The following is a 14,055-nucleotide window of genomic DNA, read 5'->3' on the forward strand; positions in this document are numbered from 1 at the left end:
GGCCCTGCTGTTTTAGCATATTTGCTGAAGGGGAAATGGCAGTTGCCAGAAATCAAAACTACATGGTGGAATTATAGAGAAAATTTTCACCCATTTACATCCTCAAGAGAACACCTCCCACATGAAGCTGCTTCTGCACTGCTTTTCACAACTGAGACTCTGCTTTATGTCCTGCCATCTTCAGAGATGCACTTGGCGGAAAGTGGGCCTTTGCAATATGATATAGGGCCTCCTGAGCAACAACTAGGGTTGCCAAACTTCAAGGGCTGACCTGAAATCTCCATGTTTGTCTGCCAGCTACCAGGAGCAAGGGGAAGGTTTCATTTTGCAGATGGGTGAAAGTATCTTTAAAAAAAACTTTATTGAGAAGACTGTGTGTTGCAAGTTTCAACCCAACCCAATTTGCTGGCTGCAAATTATTGCAGGCTCTCCAGGGGGTCTTCCTATTCCACTTCCCTGTTTCTAATTAACTTCCATCTCCAGGGCTCATAGGTTGGAGGAAGTGCAGAGGAAGAAAAAGTACTGCGTTGGGCTCAAGTGGAGGCTATGCGTGAACATGAGTACCTGGTGCGAGATGTAAGGAGATTGAAATATACTCGGAGTCAAGAGTGAATTTCATGCTCTTTATTCAGCTCATAGTCATCCAGGAGGAGAAGAGAAGACGAATCGCTCTTTTCCCAAAACCATCTGCTTATATACATTATTTACACAATGGGCCTTGCGTGATTGGCTACTTCAGGGCTACACCTGTGGGCCAATTATATTGTGGATTGACTTTTGCCTGCAGCCTGATTGGCTGCTCCTACAGGCCAATCAGGTAGCAGATTCACTTCTGCCAGCCGCCTGATTGGCTGCTCCAGCAGGCCAATCAGGTTGCGGATTCACTTCCACCTGGAGTTGGATTGGGTAGCTCCCGCTGATTCTGAATCCTATTGTTCTAGGATTCAGCTCAGTACATAACACCCCTCCCCTCTAAGTTCCAGTCCTGCCCGGGAAGTTGCATTCGTAGTCCCCAAGGTCTGCTGGCCGCCTCCGTGTGCGTTGTGGCCTGGGGTGTTCCTTGGTCAGGGGTTCTGGTTCTGGCTCGTGTTCCGAGGCTGCTGGCTGTGCCGGGGCTGTCTGGTCTGGCGCCACTGAACCACTAGGTTGTAGCTCTGGTTCCGGTGTCCTTCCAGCCTCGGGGCGCCCCTCTGTGCCTACTGCTTCTGCTTCCTCTGCCCACCCCTCTCGCTCTACAGGCCTCACTGCCCTGCTGTCCCCTTGGGACCCCTCTGTCCCGCTCTCCTCCCGGGTTCCTCCTGGGAATCGTCGCCGTATCTGGTCGCAGTGGCGGCGCCAACATTGCCCCCCTTCCGTTAGTACCTCGTACGACACGGGACCGGTCACCTTGGTGACTGTGGCGGGTACCCATGCTGGGCCTGCCCCAAAATTCTTTGCATACACTGGGTCCTGGGCCACAAATGTCCGGGGGTTCCTGCCTTTCCCCACCACTACCTCATCCTGAGCTCTGTCGGGGTGAAGTCGGTCCAGTCTAGTTGCAAGGCGCCGGCCCATTAGTAATTCAGCTGGGCTCCGGCCCGTCGTTGTGCTTGGGGTGCTGTGCTGTGCTAGAAGAAATGCGGCAAGGCGGTATTCCCAGTCCCCTTGTGTCATGCGGCGGAGGCTGTCCTTGGTGGTCCGCACCATGCGCTCCGCTTGGCCATTGGTGGCAGGGTGGAATGGTGCTGAGCGGATGTGGCGGATGGCGTTCTGCGCTGTGAAGGTCTGGAACTCCTCTGACGTGAATGCGGTTCCATTGTCCGAGACGAGGGTGTCAGGGAGCCCGTGGGTCGCAAACAGCTTACGTAGTACCCGGATGGCTGCCGCCGTAGAAGTGGATGGTACCAGTGCGACCTCCAGCCATTTGGTGTAGGAATCCACCACTATGAAGAATGTTTTTCCCTGGAAGGGGCCAGCGAAGTCCACGTGCAAGCGTGACCATGGATGTCGGGCGGACTCCCAGGGCTGGACTGGGGCCCTTGGGGGATCCGGGCGGGATTCTTGGCAGGTCTGGCAGTGTTGGACCCAGGCCTCTATCTCTCTGTCAATCCCCGGCCACCACACATAACTCCTGGCAAGGGCCTTCATCCTCACTACCCCTGGGTGTGTCTCGTGTAGGGCTGTGAGGACCCTTTTGCGGAGGGGCTGGGGAACAACAACCCTGCTTCCCCATAACAGGCACCCCTTGTGGGCCGACAGTTCATGTTTGCGGTTTGTGTAGCCAGCGAATTCTGGCCCGGGGCTGCTGCTGGGCCATCCTCGCCACACCCAGTCCAGGACCCGGGAGATGACCCTATCTTTTGTGGAATGGTGCGCAACTTCTTGTGCCTGAATGGGTCGGTCGGGAAGCAGCTCCAGGGTCATAACCTCTTGCGCAGGCGCTGGGTCGGGGCCTGTTTCTGGTAGTGGTAGCCTGCTGAGGGCGTCTGCGTGGCCCATCGCCTTCCCAGGGCGGTGGATTAGTGCATACTGGTAGCCGGCAAGGAAAATTGACCACCTGAGGACACGTGGAGACAACACTTGGGGGGTCTGCTTCTCAGGGGCAAACAGGCCAAGCAACGGCTTGTGGTCAGTCACTATGGTAAAGGGCCGCCCATACAAGAAATCATGGAATTTTTTTACGCCCTTCACGATTGCCAGACCCTCCTTGTCAATCTGTGAGTAGTTTCGTTCGGCTGCAGCAAGCGTCTGGGAGAAGTATGCCACCGGCACCTCTCTTCCATCCGGGAGTTGGTGTCCCAGGACAGCGCCGATGCCATAGGGAGAGGCGTCGCATGCCAGCACCACTGGCAGCCTCTCGTCGAAGTGTGCCAAGACCGAGTTCGAGACGAGCAAGTCCTTGACTGCCTGGAATGCGGCCCTTTGTCGCTGGCCCCACACCCAAGGGGCCCTTTTATCTAGGAGTCTGTGTAGGGGCTCCGCTACCGCTGCCTTATGGGGAAGGAAGGCATGGTAAAAGTTCAATAGTCCCAAGAATGACTGAAGTTCGGGCTTGCTCTTGGGCGCTGGGGCCTCACAAATGGCCCGTACCTTGTCACCGGTTGGATGGACCCCTTCTGCGTCCACCTTAAATCCCAGAAAGTCCACCTGCGGCACTCCCAGTAAACACTTTTCCCGCTTCACCTTGAGGCCCGCCGTCTGGAAACGGTGCAGGACGGAGCGGAGGCGGTCCTCAAATTCCTCTGGTGTGGGCCCGGCGATCAGTACATCATCGAAGAAGGGGGTGACACCAGGAATCCCTTTAAGGAGAGAGTCCATTAGATTCTGGAATATGCCTGGTGCCACGCTAACGCCAAATTGCAGCCGCTTTACTCTGAATGCCCCTCTGTGCGTCACAATCGTCTGAGCCTCTGCTGTGGCTTCGTCCACAGGCAACTGTTGATACGCTTGGGCCAAGTCCAGTTTGCCAAAGATTTTTGACCCAGCCAGGGTGGCGAGGACATGGCTGACCACTGGCACTGGGTATGCATGGGCCGTGAGAGCCTTGTTTATGGTGCATTTGTAGTCTGCACAGATGCGGACCGAACCGTTAGGCTTGACGGGTGTGACAATTGGAGTTTCCCAGGGGGCGTTGGGCACCGGCTCCAGCACTCCTTGCTCCACGAGCCGGTCCAATTCCTCGTCTATGCGGGGTTTCAGGGCAAACGGGACCCGGCGGGCCTTGTGCCTGATGGGTCGTACAGCGGGGTCTAGCTGTAGGGCAATGGGGGGTCCTGTATATCGTCCCAATGCCCCATCGAAAACCCCTGGAAACTCTTTACATATGGCGTCCACGTCCACTTGTAAGCTAGTGCGGTTCACCCCGGTAACGGCTAGCCCCAGAGGTCCAAACCATGCCAGTCCCAGTAAGCTAACGTAGGGGCCCTTAACTACCAGCAAGTCCAATTGTTGCTTTCGCCCTCGATATTGCACCCTGAAGATCCCCACCCCCATAGTAGGGACCTTACGTTTCTGGAAGTCCCGGAGGGTGAATGGGGCCGGCCTTAGTTTGGGACCCCCATTAGGGCACAGTTCCCTTAATGTTCGGGCCGAGATTATGGATAGAGTTGAACCCGTGTCCAGCTCCATGCGGCATGGGGCTCCCTCTATCTGTACCTCTATATAATTTTTCTCTGTGCTGGGATGGGGCAACTGGAATACCTGGTAGTCCGTGATCTCCGTCGAGTTGCCTTGGTGCATGGTGCCGTGTGACCTGGGGCTCCTGGGTCGGTCATCTGATGCTTGTCGACGGGTGAGTCGAGCCCGACACACCCGGGCGATGTGTCCCAATTTTCTGCACTGCCTGCACTCTGCGTTGCGGAAACGACAGGTCCTCCTCTCGTGGTTCTCCCCGCAGCTTGCACAGTTCCCTCCTTCTCGTCGAGGCTGCTGTGGTGTGTGTGCTGCTTGAGTGCGCCGCTGTACTCGGTGTACTTCCTCCCTGTCAGATTCGGATTCGTCGGTGAGGTCTTCGTGGTAGACCCTCGGTTGGGATGGCGGGGTCGGTCGTGCCTCTTGCGTTGACCTCTCGGCGGCTTCGGTTGCCAGGGCTTCCTCCAGAGCAATCTGGAACGTGAGGTCTTTTTTGGCGTAGAGGCGTCGTTGCAACATCTCGTCCCTCAGGCCACCGACGAGGCGGTCACGAAGCATGTTCTCCAATTCTGAGAAGTTGCATAACCGGGCGGCTTGGCGGAGGGAGGTCACAAACCCAGTTATGGTTTCCCCCGGGGCTTGCCGTTTTGCGTAGAAGGCATTTCGGCAAGCTACCACCGAGGGCTGTGGTGAGAAGTGCTCCTTCAGCCGTTCCATTATTGTTTTGTAAGAGACGGTAGCGACATCTCTAGGTGCAAGGAGAGCCCGGGCGATTTCAAACGTCTCCTCTCCACAGACGCTGAAGAATGTCGCCCTCTTCATGGCATCGTTGGTGACTTCTTTCGCTTGCAGGAGGAAGTTGAAACGGGCGGCGTACCCTTCCCAGTCTCCTGATGCTGGTTTGAATGGCGAGAAGCTGCTGTCGGTTGCCATTCTGGGTTCCTTGGGTCCTGGAGCTGAAGCCTGGATGCACGGTGCGATGCAGCGGTGCAGCAGGTGGCGGTGCTGCGGTGCAGTGCGTGGTGGCGGTCAGCTCCGCAGGATCCCAACTTCGTCGCCAGTGAAATATACTCGGAGTCAAGAGTGAATTTCATGCTCTTTATTCAGCTCATAGTCATCCAGGAGGAGAAGAGAAGACGAATCGCTCTTTTCCCAAAACCATCTGCTTATATACATTATTTACACAATGGGCCTTGCGTGATTGGCTACTTCAGGGCTACACCTGTGGGCCAATTATATTGTGGATTGACTTTTGCCTGCAGCCTGATTGGCTGCTCCTACAGGCCAATCAGGTAGCAGATTCACTTCTGCCAGCCGCCTGATTGGCTGCTCCAGCAGGCCAATCAGGTTGCGGATTCACTTCCACCTGGAGTTGGATTGGGTAGCTCCCGCTGATTCTGAATCCTATTGTTCTAGGATTCAGCTCAGTACATAACACCGATGCAGAAGTGAGCAGAGCACATGAAGAGCAGCAGCAGGAGCTAAGCCTTGCTACCTCTGCCTCCTGTAGCAAAACCTAGATGGCCAACTTTTATTATTGAGTGAGTCCAAAGAGGTGAAAACAAAAATTAACCAAGGAAGAATGGATTGCTGATATGGTGCTGACCAATACTAAACTACCAACTGTTCACTAAGTGGACCCATACAAAAGAGAGATAGAGTATTCAGGCATATTGTCGGCTCAAAAGTGTGTTGTGGGGAATAGAGCTATGTAATTGCTGATTGAAGCAGAAAGCCCAAACAGCTTCCAGCTGACATAGGGTGCTGGTTCTTCATCTCTCTGGCCTAGAAAGCAAAGCTATGAACGGCTGGCAGTGGAACAAGTAAGTTGTCACTAGGCCAAACTCTTAACATGAAGGTTTTCAGTGTTTCCTAAGGAATTAGTACCCAGTACAAGTCTTGCAAAGGGACCTGGAATGCAGAAACAGGATGGAAAACAAGAGCTAGAAGGTAATGTGCTGGGAAAGCTCTGCGTTTCAGTTAGTTTATTATAAGGTTTCCTTTCATTGTGTTCAGAGAAAATCCTCATTTCCCTCACTTCATTCACTGCTTAAACCTCACAGAAAGCCAGCCAATGCTATGGGTTCACTTAGGCAAAGAGGAGGCAACACTGTGGAAAGCCTAATCCCAAAGAGAAGCAGAGTTTGTTTGGGTTTATACTGAGACCCAAATGCCCCTTCCAGGACCTTCTTATTCCCCAGCCCCATTCATCATGGACAGCGTAACACAGCTGGCATCCAAGATGGGTCATGGTTGCTGTCATTCCCCCCCCCCCGCCCAACACACACACCACACCACAGCCACCACCTCTTTTGTTCATCTGTCCCCACAAAGAGTGCCTTTTCCCTCCATCCTCCTCCTGCCTGCTGCATCCTCCCTACTGTTCTCACTCACTTCTGCTCCCACCATCGTCTCCAATCTGGGGCCAATCTTGCCCATCAATGGCATATTTAAAAATTGGTCAAGGTGGTAGCTGAGAGTACTTGTGCCACTGCCATTGTTTTGCTGATTTTGTTCTTGTGGTTTGCTTTATATCCTGTGGTTTATATTGTACAGTAGAACCTCGGCTTACGTTACCCTCAGGTAACATAAACTTCAGGTTGTGAAAGCGGCAAACCCAGAAGTATTTTTCCGGGTTTCGCTGCTCATGCATGCACAGAAGCGCTCTACGTGCCACGTGCATGCGCAGAACAGGCACCCCTGCTTGCAGAAACCTCGGGATCCGACTGGAGCTCCAGAACGGATCCCGTCTGCAACCGGAGATACCACTGTAGTGATTGCAATGTGTGTTTTTTAATGCTATTGTCATTATTGTGAGCTGTTTTGAGCTCAGCATTTGCTGTTAGAAAAGTGGGATGCAAATATTTAATCAACTCAATGCAACTCCCACCATTTATCTTCAAGCCAGGAAAGGCTTCCCATTAATGTAAAATAAAAAAAATTCCTTCAGTAATTCCATTAATGTGTCAGGCTGCTGTTCTTTTAAAATGCAAGTTGTCCATCAGCTCCACGCAGGGCTTTTTTTCAGCCAGAACTCACTGGAACTCAGTTCTGGCTACTGTCAGGTGGGCACCATTGCCATTATAAGAAAACAAGGGAGACATTTATGGTGAGTTCCAGCACTTCTTTTTCTAGAAAAATAGCACTGACACAATGTATGGAATAAGTTTAATGGAGCAGGATTATCCATATATTGTTAGGCATTATTCAGATAACAGCTACTGATAGGAACCACAGAAAACTGGGGATGCCATGTTGGTTAAGATTTGTTTGAGTCTAAAGGCTGAGAGGGAAGGGTGTGATTTGAGGAGGAAAGGGAGAGGCCAAAGGGTCCAGGGACCCAGTCCTATGCCCAACGGCCCCCAGAAAACGGGAAACAGCCCTGGCATTATCTAACAGGTGGCTTTGTGAATTAGCATAATGACTTCCAGTTAGCATATAGGGGAAAGGTGTAGATAGAACTTATTGCAAAAAGCAGTAAATTGCCTCAGGTTGTGACTGCTGTAATGTCATGTGGTAGCAGAAATGCTCCTGGCACTGCTGATGTCCCTATGTCAAATATTAGGTCCCTAGGCCAGCCCCAGGGCTGTTCTGGTTCCAACATGGTGTGCTCCTACTTCGGCTCAACTCCTACTGGGGCTGTGACACTACTCTGAAGTGCCAGCCTGACACCTTGAGAGCACCACAAGCCCCCACTTGTTCATGCGCTCAAAAAAGAAAAACCAAAGCCATGCTGAGCTGTTTATTCCATGCAGCTGAAGCCCATGCTGACTGCTGAAATCACCTTTCCAAGTTTTATTGCATAATAGCAATACCCTAAAGCAACTCAGCTATCTTCTGTGACATACTGTACTTTTCTGTCTATAAGACGCCCCCATGTATAAGACAACCCCCACTTTTTAGCATGATTTTAAAAGAAAAAAACAGTCTTATACACGGAAAGGTACGGTAGTTCTATGTTCTTATCATGCAAACACTTTCTTTTGCCAGAGGAAGAAATGCATTGTTTTGCATTGGTTTTCTTATGCTACCATGAAACCAGGAACTTGGTTGCTAAGTGAGCCTTAATCGAGAGCTGTGCCCCACTAGGCAACAGTGATATGGCATGGAAAAATTTCAACTACTGTCTTTTTTCACAGGAAACATTCCAATTTTAGAAATACATTGTTTCATGACATTAATTATTAACATTATTAATTAATACAAGTCAAACGGAGCAACTGAAATTATTACACATGGCTAAACCACAGTTTAGCATTAGAAGACAAGGCAAGGTGGGACTTGTAGGGTCCCTTGTCCTCTGATACTGCCACAAGGAGAAGTTCATTTTGCTTCCATTTTAGATTAATCACAGATTTTATAACATCAAGTCCTGACAAACTGGTTAATCTTTGTTGGTTGAAAATAAATCAACCTACAACCATATTTAAGAAACTATAATATTTCAACCAGCCATGAATAAAATTAACCACAATTTAGGGTTCAGGTAGAATCCCAAATCTGGTGATCTAAAATGGAGACAGAAGCTTCTGATCGCCTCATGGCCATGCTAGAGAAGAAGAGAGGGTATCGTGTGCAAGTCCAAGGTTCACAAAAGATTGTCCCTGCAAAGCTAACCCATGGTATAGTTCTGCTTGCAAATCAGGCTATCGCTATTCAAATCCAAAATAAATGATTGAACCAGGAGATGATCCCAAAGAAGCACATAATATGTGAACAACTCTTCAAGCATGCTAAAATTAGTATGAAGAGCATTTTGGGTGTTTTCATTTTCTTCTTAAAATCTAAATAAAGTAAGGGAAGTGTATGCTATTGAGTGGTGGTATCTTAAAATATTCACAAGCATTCCAGCAAAAATAAATTTCAAGCAAAGCTTTGAATTTGTTTGAATACGACACTTAACTACACAGGCAGTACAATCTTCAACCCCAGATCTGCTGGCTTGGTGGGGAAAGAGGAGTCCCATCAGTGGGGCACAGAGTTGCATTGCTGAGACTCTGCACTATTGGTGAAAACTGTTCTATGGGTGCAGATCTGCCCACAGAGCTGCTTCCACTGGCAGAAGCTGGCTTTAGGACACAAAATGGGACATTCTGCTAGCGAGGCTGCCAAGAATCAGCAGGATCCCAATGGCTCAAGTATTGAATTGATAACCTGTGCCTACACAGCTGGGGGGGTTAAGGGGGAAAATGTGTCAACCTTCCTTCCCTGACACAAGTCGGCAGGGCTTTGGAAGAGGCAGGTTCCCCACCATGTCACTCCCCACCTCCACTCCAGTTAGGCCTGTGCTGGATTTGATCTGGATTTACTTTCTACACAAACTAATATTTTCCACATATTTCCATTCAACAGCATTTTCCTATTGGAAAAACTTTTCAGAGTTTCTGCACAGCAAGTAGAATTAACATGACATACATGCTTTGTTTTGTTGCCTAAATGTAAATCAAATAAACACACTGAATTAATTTTGGGCAGCAGGAAATAATTGTGGAAAACGTTTCAAACATTTCCAGGAAACCCCCATCATTACCACTCAGCTGCATTTCCAATCCTCCTGCCCCCATCTCTGATCCTGTGCCTTTTAAAGAGCACCTGATATGGAGACATAAAGCAGGTGACGTTTTTCTTGGCATGGAAACACACCACAATTCTGACCCCTTGGCCACTGCTGCTGGAGGTGGTCAAGCTAAAGGTGTAGAAATCCCATGGAAGGCAGAACTGCAGCAGTGCTGTTCTCTGGTTGGCTGAATTTTTTCACAAGTTTATACTGTTTAAATCCATTAAAACCAACGTGGTTTAAGAAGCGTAACTGTCCATAGAATAAAACCCACTACTGTGTGTTTTATTACAGATAAATTGGAATTTCAGAGTTTCAAAAGGAAACCACATACCAAACTGGATAGAGCATGGAGCTGCTTTGTTCCAGAGTAAATCAACAAACCCTTCATGATTCAGACAATCCATGAGACACATCTACTGACTGCCTCATGAGTATGTATGTTTGCTTTGGATTTAATACACATCATGGAAACTATTATAAAGCTTTCCCTTGGCTTTCAGAGAGAATTACAGTAGGACCACAAACAATGTAAATGCAGTCCCTCTTTTTGGGAGTATGTCTCTGGCAACCATCACTACATCTTGTGATAGTGTATCTACTTGTGATAGTGTATCTTAACTATGATGTGCTGTATGAAGTAGCACTTCCTTTTGTCTGTCCTAGACTGCACAAATTCAGACTGCAAATCAGTTTTAAATGCTCCCCCATTCAAACCTATAGAGAACTAGCACATTAGGGGAAAGGGTAAGTTATAAACCTTCCTTACATCTAGTTTTCTGTGTGAATAAAGTCTTTTTGTGTGTGTACAGGCAAGCATCCAACAACAGCCCCCTTGAAATTCCAAGTGATACAGGCCAGGAACATCTGTTTGTGGAGACTATCTGAATCAACCTATTCAGATACAGATACAAATGAGAACAGAAATGTGACATAAAACCTGGAAACTAATGCAGGTTTGCTCTGTGGAAGCCTGGAGGCTTGTCAACTATAATATTCAATGAAGTACAGTTATTCAGCCCACATTCCCTTGGATAAATTGTGGTAGTCACTGTTCACTATACATATGAAGTATACCACAAAGTTTGAAGTAGTTCTTACATCAACAGTGGCATAATGACTATCTTTTTGTTTTTATGGACCAGGTTTATGCTATGGTAACTATTCTCAGGCTGATTGATTGAAAAGCTTATCGGGAAAGCAGCTATTGCAGAGAGGAGCTGTTGCTTTAGTAATCGCATGAAAGCAGAAACCTCAGCAGGAAGTGCTATTATGCAATAAGCCCGCTGCTTGAAAACTGGCACCTCAGTTGACTTGGGTGAATAAACTGCACATCCATAAACTTTTAACATCCATGAGAACAGGCTCCTGATCATGTTTAAATGGCTTATTGTTTAAAGAACTGAGCGGAGGGTTACTTTAAAAGAAAAAGTGGGAAGACGTACACATGCAGCAAGTCATCACAATGCTACAGTCAGTGATCATGCATGTGTGAACTGACTATGTAAAGAAAAATCTGCAGTTCCCTTAAATTTGCAGCAGTTAAATAAGATCTTTCAAAACGTATAAAAACAATGAGACCAATTTCTCCCCACACTTTTTTTGCTTTGATACCAAATGATATTTTCACATATGATACTGAAGACACTTTTGTGCTTCTCCTGGGCTATTTGTGTACACATATGAACAAACTGAAAAGGAAGTTTTAATTTTTTAAAATCAAATGCACATTCTAGCTAATGCAGATTATTAGATCCAAATAGGTAATGTATGGAATGCAAAAGGGGGGGGGGTATCAGCATGATATGACAGTTAGCCATCAGTACTGCAGCAGCAGAAGCGGGAAATAAGAAAATAAGAAATGACAGTCTTGTGCGTGTTTACTGGGAAATAAGCAGCGAAGCTTACTTCCGGCAAGCATTCATAGGGTCAGGTGTGCAAGGGTAAGCACTTTAATCTCACTGATCCCTGGCAAAATCGATCACCTTACTTAAGGCTGCGATCCTATGTAACTCACTTCACTTAGCGGTAAGTCTCACTGAACTCAACAGGGCAGACGTGGACAAAACTGCACTGCAACGCCTTTCCCACGGATACAAGCGCGTCTTAAAACTGCTGTCCTTTTGGTTAGATCGCCGCCGCTCTCACTTTCCTCTGGGCAGCGCGCGGTTACAGCTGCACGCAGCGAAGTTGCCCGAAGTTTAAGTGACCTGGCTTTTTTAAATAACTGCCTACGTTTTTTTCTCTTCCTCTCTTTACGCCGCGCAACAGCAGAGGCTTCAGTGCTGGGGTTGCGGCCGCTGCCATTCCTCTCCAGCTATTGCTTCCTGTGCCTTACAATTTTGGTGTCCTCTTTCTCTCAAAGTCAAAGAAGGCTGAACAGCAGTAGCTCCCCTGGAAATCGAAAGTAAACAAGAACTGCAAGAAGCGCACAGGAAATGTCTTCTAAAAGCAAGACGCTGGTAACCAAAGGCGCGCACCCGAACCCGCGCAGCCCTCCGCTGGGGCGGGATCCTCCCGTTCCCACAAGCCTTACCCCAGAGTGCTGATGAAGCCGTTCACCGAGCCCTCGGCGTAGAGTGAGACGATATCCCCGATGTACAGAAAGCTAGACATTTTGTCAGACATCTTGTTTCATCTTCGACGAGTTTTCTTGCCTACCAAAACCCCTTTGTTAAAAAAATACCTTGCAAAAAATGGTTCGGGCAAACCAGCAGGGCGGTCAATTTGCAAATGAGTTCTTCAAACCCCCCCCCCCAGCCAGCCAGCCACGAACAGCGCCAGCTGGTGGCGATCAGTGCCTCCAAGGAGATGTTGCAGCTCGGGGCGGGGGGAACCCCAGACTCCTGGGTTTGCTCCTGGGCTGCCACTTTCCACAAAAGGCTCCCTCTTTTTGCCCCTCTCCCCGCTTATCTCTAAAAGCGCAGGAAACGTGGTCCCTGCTACAGCAGTTGCAGCCTTGCTCGTCAAACCCTCCTCTTCCTTCTCCTTTTCGCCTCTTCGTTTAACTCCTTGTCTTCTTTTAACCCTCTTAATTCACGCTTCTTCCTGCGACTCTTCTTCCTGCACCTTACCACAGGTAATCCTCTTATCAGCCCTGCTCCAGCGCCCTGATTTCTCCAGGTTTTTCTGCCTAAACTGAAACTCTTGCAAAAAATAAATTAAAAAAAACAAAAACCAAGAGCTGGTTCCCATTGAGTCAGCTGAGGATAGGCTCCCGCCGTCGTCCCAACCAATCGCAAGAGCGGACTGCACAGTGGGGAGGAGCTCAGGGAAGGTAAAAGAGGACGGGGGAGCGGAATGCCCCAAGGTGTGTTCTCTGCTGAGCAATCTCTGCCTGTGCTGTTCAAACAAATGTGGGGAGATGATTCATGCCGTGCAGCTGTTTTTTAAGAGAAAGGACGCCTCAGTGCCGTCTGCATATGCTGTCAGGAAGATTTTTGGGCATCACATGGCAGGACAGTCTCAAACAAAGATGAGCTTTCCCAAGCCCACATTCCCAGCATGGTTGCACTTCTGTGTCAGGGACCTCTACACTGGCTTGGTCATGTACACAGAACGACAGATGGCAGGATCCCCGAGGATGTGCTCTGTGGGCAGCTGGCTTCAGACACGACCTGTTGACAGACCAACTCTGCGATACAAAGATCATGGGCGTACCCAGTGAGGGGCGGGGGGCAGCTGCCCCCCCCAGAAGCAAAAAAAAAAAATTAAATGGTTATCTGCTCTCAGCAAAACTTCTATCTCTCCTGCAGCCTGCATCACAGCAGCGCTGCCCTCTCTGTCTAGCTCACGGGTGTCAAACACAAGGCCCGGGGGCCAAATCCGGCCCGCCAGACCTCGTCATGTGGCCCGCCGAGCGCCCCAGCCAGCGGGACCCAGCAGTGGGACCTTGCTGCTGAAGCGCCGCGCCAAGAAAGCGCCGACAAACAGCTGGGGCCGGGGAAATGCTTTTTGCCCCTGGGTCCCTTCGCGCTCTTTTCTGGCGCTGAATCAAGGTGGCGACCCCCCCTTCCCTTTCTTTCTTCCTTTATCTCGTTCTTATTCTTTCTTTCCCTCTCCTTCCTTCTTTATCTCTGTCTTCTCTCCCTCTTTCTTTTTCTTTCCTTCTTTATTCCTTCTTTCCTACTCTTCTTTCTCTCACCTCTTTCCTTCCTCTCTCCCTCCTGCTCCCTCTTTTCTTTCTTCCTTCCTTCCTTCCTTCCTTCCTTCCTTCCTTCCTTCCGTCCTTCCCAACTTTCTTCCTCTCCCTCATTCTTATTCTTTCTTTCCCTCTACTTCCTTCCTTCTTTATCCCTTTCCGTCTTCTCTCCCTCTTTCTTTTTCTTTCCTTCTTTATTCTCTTCCTTATTTCCTACTCTTCTTTCTCTCCCCTCTTTCCTTCCTTC

At 49.1% G+C, this 14,055-nt stretch overlaps 1 protein-coding gene across 5 annotated transcripts in view; it reads right to left on the reverse strand.

Annotated features, from left to right (window-relative positions):
• Positions 1–12,876, reverse strand: part of ITPR2 (inositol 1,4,5-trisphosphate receptor type 2) — a 277,002-nt gene extending 264,126 nt beyond the window's left edge. For all 5 annotated transcript variants that reach the window (XM_035127537.2, XM_035127538.2, XM_035127539.2 and 2 more), the window contains exon 1: positions 12,204–12,876. In XM_035127537.2, the coding sequence (XP_034983428.1) occupies positions 12,204–12,295 (92 nt within the window). In that variant the 5' untranslated portion in view covers positions 12,296–12,876. The remainder of the gene's footprint in view (positions 1–12,203) is intronic.
• Between the last annotated feature and the right edge of the window lie 1,179 nt (positions 12,877–14,055).

Source organism: Zootoca vivipara, chromosome 10 (genome assembly GCF_963506605.1).
Source record: "Zootoca vivipara chromosome 10, rZooViv1.1, whole genome shotgun sequence".
Lineage (NCBI taxonomy): Eukaryota > Metazoa > Chordata > Lepidosauria > Squamata > Lacertidae > Zootoca > Zootoca vivipara.